This window comes from Oncorhynchus keta, chromosome 25 (assembly GCF_023373465.1).
Source record: "Oncorhynchus keta strain PuntledgeMale-10-30-2019 chromosome 25, Oket_V2, whole genome shotgun sequence".
Taxonomy (NCBI): Eukaryota; Metazoa; Chordata; class Actinopteri; order Salmoniformes; family Salmonidae; genus Oncorhynchus; species Oncorhynchus keta.
In genome coordinates, this window is record NC_068445.1 from 50,101,995 (window position 1) to 50,121,187 (window position 19,193).

The 19,193-nt window shown below is 35.7% G+C and overlaps 1 protein-coding gene across 34 annotated transcripts in view; it reads right to left on the reverse strand.

Annotated features, from left to right (window-relative positions):
* The window catches only part of smarca2 (SWI/SNF related, matrix associated, actin dependent regulator of chromatin, subfamily a, member 2), a 214,611-nt gene that overhangs the window by 128,637 nt on the left and 66,781 nt on the right, over positions 1 to 19,193 (reverse strand). For all 34 annotated transcript variants that reach the window (XM_052479896.1, XM_052479900.1, XM_052479899.1 and 31 more), the window contains 3 exons: positions 15,055 to 15,121; positions 14,793 to 14,903; positions 14,058 to 14,300 (listed from right to left, as the gene is read on the reverse strand). In XM_052479896.1, the coding sequence (XP_052335856.1) occupies positions 14,058 to 14,300; positions 14,793 to 14,903; positions 15,055 to 15,121 (421 nt within the window). The remainder of the gene's footprint in view (positions 1 to 14,057; positions 14,301 to 14,792; positions 14,904 to 15,054; positions 15,122 to 19,193) is intronic.

Below are 19,193 nucleotides of genomic sequence, written 5' to 3' on the forward strand. Positions count from 1 at the left end.
TGATCACTATTCACATATTATTATCTAGAGTTATTCACATGGTGATCACTATTCACATATTATTATCTAGAGTTATTCACATGGTGATCACTATTCACATATTATTATCTAGAGTTATTCACATGGTGATCACTATTCACATATTATTATCTAGAGTTATTTACATATTATTATCTGAAGTTATTCACATGGTGATCACTATTCACATCTTATTATCTAGAGTTATTCACATCTTATTATCTATAGAGTTATTCACATGGTGATCACTATTCACATATTATTATCTAGAGTTATTTACATATTATTATCTGAAGTTATTCACATGGTGATCACTATTCACATCTTATTATCTAGAGTTATTCACATATTATTATCTAGAGTTATTCACAGGATGATCACTATTCACATATTATTATCTATAGTTATTCATATTATTATCTATAGTTATTCACAGGATGATCACTATTCACATATTATTATCTAGAGTTATTCACATATTATTATCTATAGTTATTCACATGGTGATCACTATTCACATATTATTATCTATAGTTATTCACATGGTGATCACTATTCACATATTATTATCTAGAGCTTTTCACAGGATGATCACTATTCACATATTATTATCTAGAGTTATTCACATGGTGATCACTATTCACATATTATTATCTAGAGTTATTCACATGGTGATCACTATTCACATATTATTATCTATAGAGTTATTCACATGGTGATCACTATTCACATCTTATTATCTATAGAGTTATTCACAGGATGATCACTATTCACATATTATTATCTAGAGTTATTCACATGGTGATCACTATTCACATATTATTATCTAGAGTTATTCACAGGATGATCACTATTCACATATTATTATCTATAGTTATTCACATGGTGATCACTATTCACATATTATTATCTAGAGTTATTCACATGGTGATCACTATTCACATATTATTATCTAGAGTTATTCACATGGTGATCACTATTCACATATTATTATCTAGAGCTTTTCACAGGATGATCACTATTCACATATTATTATCTAGAGTTATTCACATGGTGATCACTATTCACATATTATTATCTAGAGTTATTCACATATTATTATCTGAAGTTATTCACATGGTGATCACTATTCACATCTTATTATCTAGAGTTATTCACATGGTGATCACTATTCACATATTATTATCTAGAGTTATTCACAGGATGATCACTATTCACATATTATTATCTAGAGTTATTCACAGGATGATCACTATTCACATATTATTATCTAGAGTTATTCACATGGTGATCACTATTCACATATTATTATCTAGAGTTATTATTATCTATATATATATTCACAGGATGATCACTATTCACATGTTATTATCTAGAGTTATTCACATGGTGATCACTATTCACATACTATTATCTAGAGTTATTCACATGGTGATCACTATTCACATATTATTATCTAGAGTTATTCACATGGTGATCACTATTCACATCTTTTATTATCTAGAGTTATTCACATGGTGATCACTATTCACATATTATTATCTAGAGTTATTCACATGGTGATCACTATTCACATATTATTATCTATAGTTATTTACATATTATTATCTGAAGTTATTCACATGGTGATCACTATTCACATGGTGATCACTATTCACATCTTATTATCTAGAGTTATTCACAGGATGATCACTATTCACATCTTATTATCTAGAGTTATTCACATCTTATTATCTATAGAGTTATTCACATGGTGATCACTATTCACATATTATTATCTAGAGTTATTCACATGGTGATCACTATTCACATATTATTATCTAGAGTTATTCACATATTATTATCTAGAGTTATTCACAGGATGATCACTATTCACATATTATTATCTATAGTTATTCACATATTATTATCTATAGTTATTCACAGGATGATCACTATTCACATATTATTATCTAGAGTTATTCACATATTATTATCTATAGTTATTCACATGGTGATCACTATTCACATATTATTATCTATAGTTATTCACATGGTGATCACTATTCACATATTATTATCTAGAGCTTTTCACAGGATGATCACTATTCACATATTATTATCTAGAGTTATTCACATGGTGATCACTATTCACATATTATTATCTAGAGTTATTCACATGGTGATCACTATTCACATCTTTTATTATCTAGAGTTATTCACATGGTGATCACTATTCACATCTTATTATCTAGAGTTATTCACAGGATGATCACTATTCACATATTATTATCTAGAGTTATTCACATGATGATCACTATTCACATATTATTATCTAGAGTTATTCACAGGATGATCACTATTCACATATTATTATCTAGAGTTATTCACATGGTGATCACTATTCACATATTATTATCTATAGTTATTTACATATTATTATCTGAAGTTATTCACATGGTGATCACTATTCACATGGTGATCACTATTCACATCTTATTATCTAGAGTTATTCACAGGATGATCACTATTCACATCTTATTATCTAGAGTTATTCACATCTTATTATCTATAGAGTTATTCACAGGATGATCACTATTCACATATTATTATCTAGAGTTATTCACATAGTGATCACTATTCACATCTTATTATCTAGAGTTATTCACATGGTGATCACTATTCACATATTATTATCTAGAGTTATTCACATGGTGATCACTATTCACATATTATTATCTAGAGTTATTCACATGGTGATCACTATTCACATATTATTATCTATAGTTATTCACATGGTGATCACTATTCACATATTATTATCTATAGTTATTCACATGGTGATCACTATTCACATATTATTATCTAGAGTTATTCACATGGTGATCACTATTCACATATTATTATCTAGAGTTATTCACATGGTGATCACTATTCACATATTATTATCTATAGAGTTATTCACATGGTGATCACTATTCACATATTATTATCTATAGTTATCCACATGGTGATCACTATTCACATATTATTATCTATAGTTATTCACATGGTGATCACTATTCACATATTATTATCTAGAGGTGATCACTATTCACATATTAGTATCTATAGAGTTATTCACATGGTGATCACTATTCACATATTATTATCTAGAGTTATTCACATGGTGATCACTATTCACATATTATTATCTAGAGCTTTTCACAGGATGATCACTATTCACATATTATTATCTAGAGTTATTCACATGGTGATCACTATTCACATATTATTATCTAGAGTTATTCACATATTATTATCTGAAGTTATTCACATGGTGATCACTATTCACATCTTATTATCTAGAGTTATTCACATGGTGATCACTATTCACATATTATTATCTAGAGTTATTCACATGGTGATCACTATTCACATCTTATTATCTAGAGTTATTCATATGGTGATCACTATTCACATACTATTATCTATAGCTTGTTGGGGGAGTTATTCACAGGATGATCACTATTCACATATTATTATCTATAGTTATTCACATGGTGATCACTATTCACATATTATTATCTATAGTTATTCACATGGTGATCACTATTCACATCTTATTATCTATAGAGTTATTCACATGGTGATCACTATTCACATATTATTATCTAGAGTTATTCACATGGTGATCACTATTCACATATTATTATCTAGAGTTATTCACATGGTGATCACTATTCACATATTATTATCTAGAGTTATTCACATATTATTATCTAGAGTTATTCACAGGATGATCACTATTCACATATTATTATCTATAGTTATTCACATATTATTATCTATAGTTATTCACAGGATGATCACTATTCACATATTATTATCTAGAGTTATTCACATATTATTATCTATAGTTATTCACATGGTGATCACTATTCACATATTATTATCTAGAGTTATTCACATGGTGATCACTATTCACATATTATTATCTAGAGTTATTCACATGGTGATCACTATTCACATATTATTATCTAGAGTTATTCACATGGTGATCACTATTCACATATTATTATCTAGAGTTATTCACATGGTGATCACTATTCACATATTATTATCTAGAGTTATTCACATGGTGATCACTATTCACCTATTAGTATCTAGAGTTATTCACAGGATGATCACTATTCACATATTATTATCTAGAGTTATTCACATATTATTATCTAGAGTTATTCACATATTATTATCTAGAGTTATTCACATGGTGATCACTATTCACATATTATTATCTAGAGTTATTCACATGGTGATCACTATTCACATATTATTATCTAGAGTTATTCACATGGTGATCACTATTCACATATTATTATCTAGAGTTATTCACAGGATGATCACTATTCACATATTATTATCTAGAGTTATTCACATGGTGATCACTATTCACATATTATTATCTAGAGTTATTATTATCTATATATATATTCACAGGATGATCACTATTCACATGTTATTATCTAGAGTTATTCACATGGTGATCACTATTCACATACTATTATCTAGAGTTATTCACATGGTGATCACTATTCACATATTATTATCTAGAGTTATTCACATGGTGATCACTATTCACATCTTTTATTATCTAGAGTTATTCACATGGTGATCACTATTCACATATTATTATCTAGAGTTATTCACATGGTGATCACTATTCACATATTATTATCTATAGTTATTTACATATTATTATCTGAAGTTATTCACATGGTGATCACTATTCACATGGTGATCACTATTCACATCTTATTATCTAGAGTTATTCACAGGATGATCACTATTCACATCTTATTATCTAGAGTTATTCACATCTTATTATCTATAGAGTTATTCACATGGTGATCACTATTCACATATTATTATCTAGAGTTATTCACATGGTGATCACTATTCACATATTATTATCTAGAGTTATTCACATATTATTATCTAGAGTTATTCACAGGATGATCACTATTCACATATTATTATCTATAGTTATTCACATATTATTATCTATGGTTATTCACAGGATGATCACTATTCACATATTATTATCTAGAGTTATTCACATATTATTATCTATAGTTATTCACATGGTGATCACTATTCACATATTATTATCTATAGTTATTCACATGGTGATCACTATTCACATATTATTATCTAGAGTTATTCACAGGATGATCACTATTCACATATTATTATCTATAGTTATTCACATGGTGATCACTATTCACATATTATTATCTATAGTTATTCACAGGATGATCACTATTCACATATTATTATCTAGAGTTATTCACATGGTGATCACTATTCACATATTATTATCTATAGTTATTCACAGGATGATCACTATTCACATATTATTATCTAGAGTTATTCACATGGTGATCACTATTCACATCTTATTATCTATAGTTATTCACATGGTGATCACTATTCACATATTATTATCTATAGTTATTTACATATTATTATCTGAAGTTATTCACATGGTGATCACTATTCACATGGTGATCACTATTCACATCTTATTATCTAGAGTTATTCACAGGATGATCACTATTCACATCTTATTATCTAGAGTTATTCACATCTTATTATCTATAGAGTTATTCACAGGATGATCACTATTCACATATTATTATCTAGAGTTATTCACATATTATTATCTAGAGTTATTCACATGGTGATCACTATTCACATATTATTATCTAGAGTTATTCACATGGTGATCACTATTCACATATTATTATCTAGAGTTATTCACATGGTGATCACTATTCACATATTATTATCTAGAGTTATTCACATGGTGATCACTATTCACATATTATTATCTATAGTTATTCACATGGTGATCACTATTCACATATTATTATCTAGAGTTATTCACATGGTGATCACTATTCACATATTATTATCTAGAGTTATTCACATGGTGATCACTATTCACATATTAGTATCTATAGAGTTATTCACACGGTGATCACTATTCACATATTGTTATCTATAGTTATCCACATGGTGATCACTATTCACATATTATTATCTATAGTTATTCACATGGTGATCACTATTCACATATTATTATCTAGAGTTATTCACATGGTGATCACTATTCACATATTATTATCTAGAGTTATTCACATGGTGATCACTATTCACATATTATTATCTAGAGTTATTCACAGGATGATCACTATTCACATATTATTATCTATAGAGTTATTCACATGGTGATCACTATTCACATCTTATTATCTATAGAGTTATTCACATGGTGATCACTATTCACATATTATTATCTAGAGTTATTCACATGGTGATCACTATTCACATATTATTATCTAGAGTTATTCACATGGTGATCACTATTCACATCTTATTATCTAGAGTTATTCACAGGATGATCACTATTCACATATTATTATCTAGAGTTATTCACATGGTGATCACTATTCACATATTATTATCTATAGTTATTCACAGGATGATCACTATTCACATATTATTATCTAGAGTTATTCACATGGTGATCACTATTCACATCTTTTATTATCTAGAGTTATTCACATGGTGATCACTATTCACATATTATTATCTAGAGTTATTCACATGGTGATCACTATTCACATATTATTATCTATAGTTATTTACATATTATTATTACTGAAGTTATTCACATGGTGATCACTATTCACATGGTGATCACTATTCACATCTTATTATCTAGAGTTATTCACAGGATGATCACTATTCACATCTTATTATCTAGAGTTATTCACATCTTATTATCTATAGAGTTATTCACAGGATGATCACTATTCACATATTATTATCTAGAGTTATTCACATAGTGATCACTATTCACATCTTATTATCTAGAGTTATTCACATGGTGATCACTATTCACATATTATTATCTATAGTTATTCACATGGTGATCACTATTCACATATTATTATCTAGAGTTATTCACATGGTGATCACTATTCACATATTATTATCTAGAGTTATTCACATGGTGATCACTATTCACATATTATTATCTATAGTTATTCACATGGTGATCACTATTCACATATTATTATCTATAGTTATTCACATGGTGATCACTATTCACATATTATTATCTAGAGTTATTCACATGGTGATCACTATTCACATTCACATGGTGATCATTAGTATCTATAGAGTTATTCACATGGTGATCACTATTCACATATTATTATCTATAGTTATCCACATGGTGATCACTATTCACATATTATTATCTATAGTTATTCACATGGTGATCACTATTCACATATTATTATCTAGAGTTATTCACATGGTGATCACTATTCACATATTAGTATCTATAGAGTTATTCACATGGTGATCACTATTCACATATTATTATCTATAGTTATTCACATGGTGATCACTATTCACATATTATTATCTATAGTTATTCACATGGTGATCACTATTCACATCTTATTATCTATAGAGTTATTCACATGGTGATCACTATTCACATATTATTATCTAGAGTTATTCACATGGTGATCACTATTCACATATTATTATCTATAGTTATTCACATGGTGATCACTATTCACATATTATTATCTAGAGTTATTCACATGGTGATCACTATTCACATATTATTATCTAGAGTTATTCACATGGTGATCACTATTCACATATTATTATCTATAGTTATTCACAGGATGATCACTATTCACATATTATTATCTAGAGTTATTCACATGGTGATCACTATTCACATATTATTATCTAGAGTTATTCACATGGTGATCACTATTCACATATTATTATCTAGAGTTATTTACATGGTGATCACTATTCACATATTATTATCTAGAGTTATTTACATATTATTATCTGAAGTTATTCACATGGTGATCACTATTCACATGGTGATCACTATTCACATCTTATTATCTAGAGTTATTCACAGGATGATCACTATTCACATCTTATTATCTAGAGTTATTCACATCTTATTATCTATAGAGTTATTCACAGGATGATCACTATTCACATATTATTATCTAGAGTTATTCACATAGTGATCACTATTCACATCTTATTATCTAGAGTTATTCACATGGTGATCACTATTCACATATTATTATCTAGAGTTATTCACATGGTGATCACTATTCACATCTTATTATCTAGAGTTATTCACATGGTGATCACTATTCACATATTATTATCTAGAGTTATTCACATGATGATCACTATTCACATATTATTATCTATAGTTATTCACATGGTGATCACTATTCACATATTATTATCTATAGAGTTATTCACATGGTGATCACTATTCACATATTATTATCTAGAGTTATTCACATGGTGATCACTATTCACATATTAGTATCTATAGAGTTATTCACATGGTGATCACTATTCACATATTATTATCTATAGTTATCCACATGGTGATCACTATTCACATATTATTATCTATAGTTATTCACATGGTGATCACTATTCACATATTATTATCTAGAGTTATTCACATGGTGATCACTATTCACATCTTATTATCTATAGAGTTATTCACATGGTGATCACTATTCACATATTATTATCTAGAGTTATTCACATGGTGATCACTATTCACATATTATTATCTAGAGTTATTCACATGGTGATCACTATTCACATCTTATTATCTAGAGTTATTCACATGGTGATCACTATTCACCTATTATTATCTAGAGTTATTCACAGGATGATCACTATTCACATATTATTATCTAGAGTTATTCACATGGTGATCACTATTCACATATTATTATCTAGAGTTATTCACATGGTGATCACTATTCACATACTATTATCTATAGAGTTATTCACAGGATGATCACTATTCACATATTATTATCTAGAGTTATTCACATGGTGATCACTATTCACATATTATTATCTAGAGTTATTCACATGGTGATCACTATTCACATATTATTATCTATAGTTATTAACATATTATTATCTAGAGTTATTCACAGGATGATCACTATTCACATATTATTATCTAGAGTTATTTACATATTATTATCTAGAGTTATTCACATGGTGATCACTATTCACATCTTATTATCTAGAGTTATTCACATGGTGATCACTATTCACATATTATTATCTAGAGTTATTCACATGGTGATCACTATTCACATATTATTATCTAGAGTTATTCACATGGTGATCACTATTCACATATTATTATCTAGAGTTATTCACATGATGATCACTATTCACATATTATTATCTAGAGTTATTCACATATTATTATCTATAGTTATTCACATGGTGATCACTATTCACATCTTATTATCTAGAGTTATTCACATGGTGATCACTATTCACATATTATTATCTAGAGTTATTCACATGGTGATCACTATTCACATATTATTATCTAGAGTTATTCACATGGTGATCACTATTCACATATTATTATCTAGAGTTATTCACATGGTGATCACTATTCACATATTATTATCTATAGTTATTCACAGGATGATCACTATTCACATATTATTATCTAGAGTTATTCACATATTATTATCTAGAGTTATTCACATATTATTATCTAGAGTTATTCACATGGTGATCACTATTCACATATTATTATCTATAGTTATTTACATCTTAGTATCTAGAGTTATTCACATGGTGATCACTATTCACATATTATTATCTAGAGTTATTCACATGGTGATCACTATTCACATATTATTATCTAGAGTTATTCACATCTTATTATCTATAGAGTTATTCACAGGATGATCACTATTCACATATTATTATCTAGAGTTATTCACATGGTGATCACTATTCACATGGTGATCACTATTCACATATTATTATCTAGAGTTATTCACATGGTGATCACTATTCACATTATATTGCAGTCTGCACCTTTTTTGTCATTAAGTCAAATCTTCAATTGATAGATATTTAGAAAGAGAACTGGTCATGCAGACGTACGCCTATCTGGCTAGGATATAACCTTTACCCTAACCCTATCTGGCTAGGATATAACCTTTACCCTAACCCTATCTGGCTAGGATATAACCTTTACCCTAACCCTATCTGGCTAGGATATAAATCCCTATCTGGCTAGGATATAACCTTTACCCTAACCCTATCTGGCTAGGATATAAATCCCTATCTGGCTAGGATATAACCTTTACCCTAACCCTATCTGGCTAGGATATAACCTTTACCCTAACCCTATCTGGCTAGGATATAAATCCCTATATAGCTAGGATATAACCTTTACCCTAACCCTATCTGGCTAGGATATAAATCCCTATCTGGCTAGGATATAACCTTTACCCTAACCCTATCTGGCTAGGATATAAATCCCTATCTGGCTAGGATATAAATCCCTATCTGGCTAGGATATAACCCTATCTGGCAAGGATATAACCCTTACCATATCTGGCTAGGATATAACCCTATCTGGCAAGGATATAACCCTATCTGGCAAGGATATAACCCTATCTGGCTAGGATATAACCCTATCTGGCTAGGATATAAATCCCTATCTGGCTAGGATATAACCTTTACCCTAACCCTATCTGGCTAGGATATAAATCCCTATATAGCTAGGATATAACCTTTACCCTAACCCTATCTGGCTAGGATATAACCCTATCTGGCTAGGATATAACCCTATCTGGCTAGGATATAACCTTTACCCTAACCCTATCTGGCTAGGATATAACCCTATCTGGCTAGGATATAACCCTATCTGGCAAGGATATAACCCTATCTGGCAAGGATATAACCCTATCTGGCTATAACCCTATCTGGCTAGGATATAACCCTATCTGGCTAGGATATAACCCTATCTGGCAAGGATATAACCCTATCTGGCAAGGATATAACCCTATCTGGCTAGGATATAACCCTATCTGGCTAGGATATAACCCTTACCCTATCTGTCTAGGATATAACCCTAACTGGCTAGGATATAACCCTATCTGGCTAGGATATAACCCTTACCCTATCTGGCTAGGATATAACCCTTACCCTATCTGGCTAGGATATAACCTTTACCCTAACCCTATCTGGCTAGGATATAACCTTTACCCTAACCCTATCTGGCTAGGATATAAATCCCTATCTGGCTAGGATATAACCTTTACCCTAACCCTATCTGGCTAGGATATAAATCCCTATCTGGCTAGGATATAACCTTTACCCTAACCCTATCTGGCTAGGATATAACCTTTACCCTAACCCTATCTGGCTAGGATATAAATCCCTATCTGGCTAGGATATAACCTTTACCCTAACCCTATCTGGCTAGGATATAAATCCCTATCTGGCTAGGATATAACCTTTACCCTAACCCTATCTGGCTAGGATATAACCTTTACCCTAACCCTATCTGGCTAGGATATAACCTTTACCCTAACCCTATCTGGCTAGGATATAACCCTTACCCTAACCCTATCTGGCTAGGATATAACCCTTACCCTATCTGGCTAGGATATAACCCTATCTGGCTAGGATATAACCCTTACCCTAACCCTATCTGGCTAGGATATAACCCTTACCCTATCTGGCTAGGATATAACCCTATCTGGCAAGGATATAACCCTATCTGGCTAGGATATAACCCTTACCCTATCTGGCTAGGATATAACCCTTACCCTATCTGGCTAGGATATAACCCTTACCCTATCTGGCTAGGATATAACCCTTACCCTATCTGGCTAGGATATAACCCTTACCCTATCTGGCTAGGATATAACCCTTACCCTATCTGGCTAGGATATAACCCTTACCCTATCTGGCTAGGATATAACCCTTACCCTATCTGGCTAGGATATAACCCTTACCCTATCTGGCTAGGATATAACCCTAACTGGCTAGGATATAACCCTTACCCTATCTGGCTAGGATATAACCCTTACCCTATCTGGCTAGGATATAACCCTTACCCTATCTGGCTAGGATATAACCTTTACCCTATCTGACTAGAATATAACCTTTACCCTATCTGGCTAGGATATACCCCTATCTGGCTAGGATATAACCTTTACCCTATCTGTCTAGGATATAACCTTTACCCTATCTGGCTAGGATATAACCCTATCTGGCTAGGATATAACCCTATCTGGCTAGGATATAACCCTATCTGGCTAGGATATAACCCTATCTGGCTAGGATATAACCCTATCTGGCTAGGATATAACCCTATCTGGCTAGGATATAACCTTTACCCTATCTGGCTAGGATATAACCTTTACCCTATCTGGCTAGGATATAACCTTTACCCTATCTGGCTAGGATATAACCTTTACCCTATCTGGCTAGGATATAACCTTTACCCTATCTGGCTAGGATATAACCCTATCTGGCTAGGATATAACCCTTACCCTATCTGGCTAGGATATACCCCTACCTGGCTAGGATATAACCCTAACCCTACCTGGCTAGGATATAACCCTAACCCTATCTGGCTAGGATATAACCCTAACCCTATCTGGCTAGGATATACCCCTACCTGGCTAGGATATAACCCTAACCCTACCTGGCTAGGATATAACCCTACCTGGCTAGGATATAACCCTATCCCTATCTGTCTAGGATATAACCCTATCTGGCTAGGATATAACCCTATCTGGCAAGGATATAACCCTATCTGGCTAGGATATAACCCTTACCCTATCTGGCTAGGATATAACCCTTACCCTATCTGGCTAGGATATAACCCTTACCCTATCTGGCTAGGATATAACCCTTACCCTATCTGGCTAGGATATAACCCTTACCCTATCTGGCTAGGATATAACCCTTACCCTATCTGGCTAGGATATAACCCTTACCCTATCTGGCTAGGATATAACCCTTACCCTATCTGGCTAGGATATAACCCTAACCCTATCTGGCTAGGATATAACCCTAACTGGCTGGCTAGGATATAACCCTTACCCTATCTGGCTAGGATATAACCCTTACCCTATCTGGCTAGGATATAACCCTTACCCTATCTGGCTAGAATATAACCTTTACCCTATCTGACTAGAATATAACCTTTACCCTATCTGGCTAGGATATACCCCTATCTGGCTAGGATATAACCTTTACCCTATCTGTCTAGGATATAACCTTTACCCTATCTGGCTAGGATATAACCCTATCTGGCTAGGATATAACCCTATCTGGCTAGGATATAACCCTATCTGGCTAGGATATAACCCTATCTGGCTAGGATATAACCCTATCTGGCTAGGATATAACCCTATCTGGCTAGGATATAACCTTTACCCTATCTGGCTAGGATATAACCTTTACCCTATCTGGCTAGGATATAACCTTTACCCTATCTGGCTAGGATATAACCTTTACCCTATCTGGCTAGGATATAACCTTTACCCTATCTGGCTAGGATATAACCTTTACCCTATCTGGCTAGGATATAACCCTATCTGGCTAGGATATAACCCCTACCCTATCTGGCTAGGATATACCCCTACCTGGCTAGGATATAACCCTAACCCTACCTGGCTAGGATATAACCCTACCTGGCTAGGATATAACCCTATCCCTATCTGTCTAGGATATACCCCTACCTGGCTAGGATATAACCCTAACCCTACCTGGCTAGGATATAACCCTACCTGGCTAGGATATAACCCTATCCCTATCTGGCTAGGATATAACCCTACCTGGCTAGGATATAACCCTATCTGGCTAGGATATAACCCTATCTGGCTAGGATATAACCCTATCTGGCTAGGATATAACCCTATCTGTCTAGGATATAACCCTAACCCTACCTGGCTAGGATATAACCCTAACCCTACCTGGCTAGGATATAACCTTTACCCTATCTGTCTAGGATATAACCCTATCCCTATCTGTCTAGGATATAACCCTTACCCTATCTGGCTAGGATATTGATGCATTTTTATGTATGTTTTGGACCGTGTTTGTCACCTAACTTGACCTAGTAAATTAGATATGCATTTGACACTCACCCTCTCCCCGGTCATGGCAAAGGGGGCATTGAACCACTGCTCGAAAGTGTTGCAGGACTTGAAGATGGTCGGCAGCAGGAAGTTGAGCAGGGCCCAGAGCTCAGGGAGTTTGTTCTGCAGTGGCGTGCCCGTCAGGAGGAGGCGCCGTGGGGCTACGTAATGGGTATTCAACACCTGGGTCAGCTTACAATGGTGGTTCTTCATACGGTGACCCTCATCAACAATCATGTACTTCCAACGGATCTGGGGAGTGGGGATGGTGTGTGTATAGGGGATAGAAGAGAAAAGGAAATGGGTTTTATTGCATCAGGGTTAAGCACCTGACCCTGCTGTAGAGTCACATGTAGAGGGTTAGGGAGGAGGAGGAGGACCTGACCCTGCTGTAGAGTAACATGTAGAGGTTTAGGGAGGAGGACCTGACCCTGCAGTAGAGTCACATGTAGAGGGTTAGGGAGGAGAAGGAGGACCTGACCCTGCTGTAGAGTCACATGTAGAGGGTTAGGGAGGAGGAGGAGGAGGAGGACCTGACCCTGCTGTAGAGTCACATGTAGAGGGTTAGGGAGGAGGACCTGACCCTGCTGTAGAGTCACATGTAGAGGGTTAGGGAGGAGGACCTGACCCTGCTGTAGAGTCACATGTAGAGGGTTAGGGAGGAGGAGAATATTTCTGTCCTACCTTAGGGGGAGAGAGGAAAGTGAAGGAAGGAGGGGTGTGAGGGGAAGAAGGAATGGATACCTTGGCCAGGATCTGTTTGTCCTTAATTATGTACTCGTAGGTGGTGAGGAGGACATTGAACTTCCCACTGCGGAGCTGAGCCACCAGGCCTCGTCTCATAGCAGGGGTCCCCTGTAACACAGGAGAGTCAGACAGAAGACATAGGCTAATGAACGAGTGCACACTTCAGGTGTAAGGAGATATTCTTGGGATGCACCCAGAGTACGCTACCCGTGGAGGGGAAGAAGAAAGGACTGATGAAAAGGAAAATGATGACTCTCACCTTGTAGGAAATCTTCACAACGGACGGAGACCATTTATCCAGCTCATAGACCCAGTTGGACAGAGTCCTGGAGGACAGAGAGATCAGAGACACTCTGAAATGTAGGAACAACTTAGCTCATGTTTTACACGAGGGGAATCCAACAGTGCTCCGGACTGACTCGTCTACTCTCTACTAGTTCTGTTGTTTTACACGAGGGGAATCCAACGGTGCTGCGGACTGACTCGTCTACTCTCTACTAGTTCTGTTGTTTTACATGAGGGGAATCCAACGGTGCTGCGGACTGACTCGTCTACTCTCTACTAGTTCTGTTGTTTTACATGAGAGGAATCCAACGGTGCTCCGGACTGACTCGTCTACTCTCTACTAGTTCTGTTGTTTTACATGAGGGGAATCCAACGGTGCTCCGGACTGACTCGTCTACTCTCTACTAGTTCTGTTGTTTTACATGAGAGGAATCCAACGGTGCTCCGGACTGACTCGTCTACTCTCTACTAGTTCTGTTGTTTTACATGAGGGGAATCCAACGGTGCTGCGGACTGACTCGTCTACTCTCTACTAGTTCTGTTGTTTTACATGAGAGGAATCCAACGGTGCTCCGGACTGACTCGTCTACTCTCTACTAGTTCTGTTGTTTTACATGAGGGGAATCCAACGGTGCTCCGGACTGACTCGTCTACTCTCTACTAGTTCTGTTGTTTTACATGAGGGGAATCCAACGGTGCTCCGGACTGACTCGTCTACTCTCTACTAGTTCTGTTGTTTTACATGAGAGGAATCCAACGGTGCTGCGGACTGACTCGTCTACTCTCTACTAGTTCTGTTGTTTTACATGAGAGGAATCCAACGGTGCTGCGGACTGACTCGTCTACTCTCTACTAGTTCTGTTGTTTTACATGAGAGGAGTCCAACGGTGCTGCGGACTGACTCGTCTACTCTCTACTAGTTCTGTTGTTTTACATGAGAGGAATCCAACGGTGCTGCGGACTGACTCGTCTACTCTCTACTAGTTCTGTTGTTTTACATGAGGGGAATCCAACGGTGCTGCGGACTGACTCGTCTACTCTCTACTAGTTCTGTTGTTTTACATGAGGGGAATCCAACGGTGCTACGGACTGACTCGTCTACTCTCTACTAGTTCTGTTGTTTTACATGAGGGGAATCCAACGGTGCTGCGGACTGACTCGTCTACTCTCTACTAGTTCTGTTGTTTTACATGAGGGGAATCCAACGGTGCTGCGGACTGACTCGTCTACTCTCTACTAGTTCTGTTGTTTTACATGAGAGGAATCCAACGGTGCTGCGGACTGACTCGTCTACTCTCTACTAGTTCTGTTGTTTTACATGAGAGGAATCCAACGGTGCTGCGGACTGACTCGTCTACTCTCTACTAGTTCTGTTGTTTTACATGAGGGGAATCCAACGGTGCTGCGGACTGACTCGTCTACTCTCTACTAGTTCTGTTGTTTTACATGAGGGGAATCCAACGGTGCTGCGGACTGACTCGTCTACTCTCTACTAGTTCTGTTGTTTTACATGAGGGGAATCCAACGGTGCTACGGACTGACTCGTCTACTCTCTACTAGTTCTGTTGTTTTACATGAGGGGAATCCAACGGTGCTGCGGACTGACTCGTCTACTCTCTACTAGTTCTGTTGTTTTACATGAGGGGAATCCAACGGTGCTGCGGACTGACTCGTCTACTCTCTACTAGTTCTGTTGTTTTACATGAGAGGAATCCAACGGTGCTGCGGACTGACTCGTCTACTCTCTACTAGTTCTGTTGTTTTACATGAGGGGCTTCGGTCAATAATCCACCCAGTTTCCCTCCATCAAAATGCATACAAAATTAATCTCAAACGTTACTAATAAACTTATCCAAACAAGTCAAACAACGTTTATAATCAAACCTTAGGTACCCTAATACGTAAATAAATGATACAAGTTAAGATGGAGAATCGTTATTGTCTTTACCGGAGAAAAATACCAAAGAACGCGCTCTCTTCCATGCGCTTGGAAACACTACAGCCAAAATGGGAGCCACCTAGAAAAACAAAAATTTCTGGCTAATTTTTCCAAAAACCAGCCTGAAACTCTTTCTTAAAACCAGTTGAAGCTACTAGGGGGGCGCTATTTCATTTTTGGATAAAAAGACGTGCCCGTTTTAAGCGCAATATTTTGTCACAAAAAGATGCTCGACTATGCATGGAATTGATAGCTTTGGAAAGAAAACACTCTGACGTTTCCAGAACTGCAAAGATATTCACTGTGAGTGCCCTAGAACAGAAGCTTCAGGCAAAACCAAGATGAAACTGCCACCAGGAAATGAGCAGGATTTTTGAAGGCTTTGTTTTTCATTGTCTCCTTATATGGCTGTGAATGCGACAGGAATGAGCCTGCCCTATCTATCGTTTCCCCAAGGTGTCTGCAGCATTGTGACGTATTTGTAGGCATATCATTGGAAGATTGACCATAAGAGACTACATTTGCCAGGTGTCCGCCTGGTGTCCTGCGTGGAAATTGGTGCGCAAAACTCAGCTGCTGGTATTTTTCCATGGGATTCTGAGACGAAAGCAGACTTCCACGAACGGCATATCAATGAAGAGATATGTGAAAAAACACCTTGAGGATTGATTCTAAACAACGTTTGCCATGTTTCAGTCGATATTATGGAGTTAATTTGGAAAAAAGTTTGACGTTTTGGTGACTGAATTTTCGGTTCGTTTCGGTAGCCAAATGTGATGTACAAAACGGAGCGATTTGTCCTACACAAAGAATCTTTCAGGAAAAACTGGACATTTGCTATGTAACTGAGAGCCTCCTCATTGAAAACATTCGAAGTTCTTCAAAGGTAAATTATTTTATTTGATTGGTTTTCTGGTTTTTGTGAAAATGTTGCGTGCTAAATGCTACGCTAAATGCTACAATAGCTATCAAAACTCTTCCATAAATGCTTGATTTTCTATGGTTCAAAAGCATATTTTGAAAATCTGAGATGAAAGTGCTGTTAAGAAAAGGCTAAGCTTGAGAGCAGGCATATTTATTTCATTTCATTTGCGATTTTTAGAAATCGTTAACGTTGCGTTATGGTAATGAGCCTGAGGCTGTATTCACGATCCCGGATACGGGATGGGTAAGTTCAAGAGGTTAAGACTGTTGACATCTAGTGGAAGCCCTAGAAACTGCAATCTGGGAGGACTTTGCCTTATAATAAAAGTGACAGCCATTGAAAATAATTGTAGGCTGAATTTTGTTTTTGGGGGGATGGTTTGTCCTCGGGGTTTCGCCTGCCATATCGGTTCCGCTATACTCACAGACATTATTTTAACCGTTTTAGAAACTTTAGAGTGTTTTCTATCCAAATCTACTGATTATATGCATATCCTACCTTCTGGGCCTGAGTAACAGGCAGTTTACTTTGGGCACGCTTTTCATCCGGACGTGAAAATACTGCCCCCTACCCAAGAGAGGTTAACCTGTTAGTCCTATAGGGGCAGTATTTCATTTTTGGATAAAAACACGTGCCCGTTTTAAGCGCAATATTTTGTCACGAAAAGATGCTCGACTATGCTTGGAATTGATAGTTTTGGAAAGAAGACACTCTGACGTTTCCAGAACTGCAAAGATTTTCACTGTGAGTGCCATAGAACTAAAGCTACAGGCAAAACCAAGATGTTTGAGCGACCAGGAAATGAACAGGATTTTTGAGGGTACGTTTTCCATGATCGCCTTATATGGCTGTGAATGCGACAGGAATGAACGGACACTTTCTAGCGTTTCCCCAAGGTGTCTGCAGCATTGTGACGTATTTGTAGGCATATCATTGGAAGATTGACCATCAGAGACTACATTTACCAGGGGTCCCGCACGGTGTCTGTGTGGAAATTGGTGCGCAAAAGTCACCTACCAGTATTTTTCCATCCGAATCAGAGAAGAATGCAGGCTTCTAGGACTGGCATTTCAATGAAGAGATATATGACAAAACACCTTGAGGATTGATTCAAACAACGTTTTCCATGTTTCAGTCGATATTATGGAGTTAATTCGGAAAAAGTTCGACGTGTAGGTGACTGAATTTTCGGTTAGTTTCGGTAGCCAAATGCATAGTAACAAAACGGAACGTTGTGTCCTACACAAGC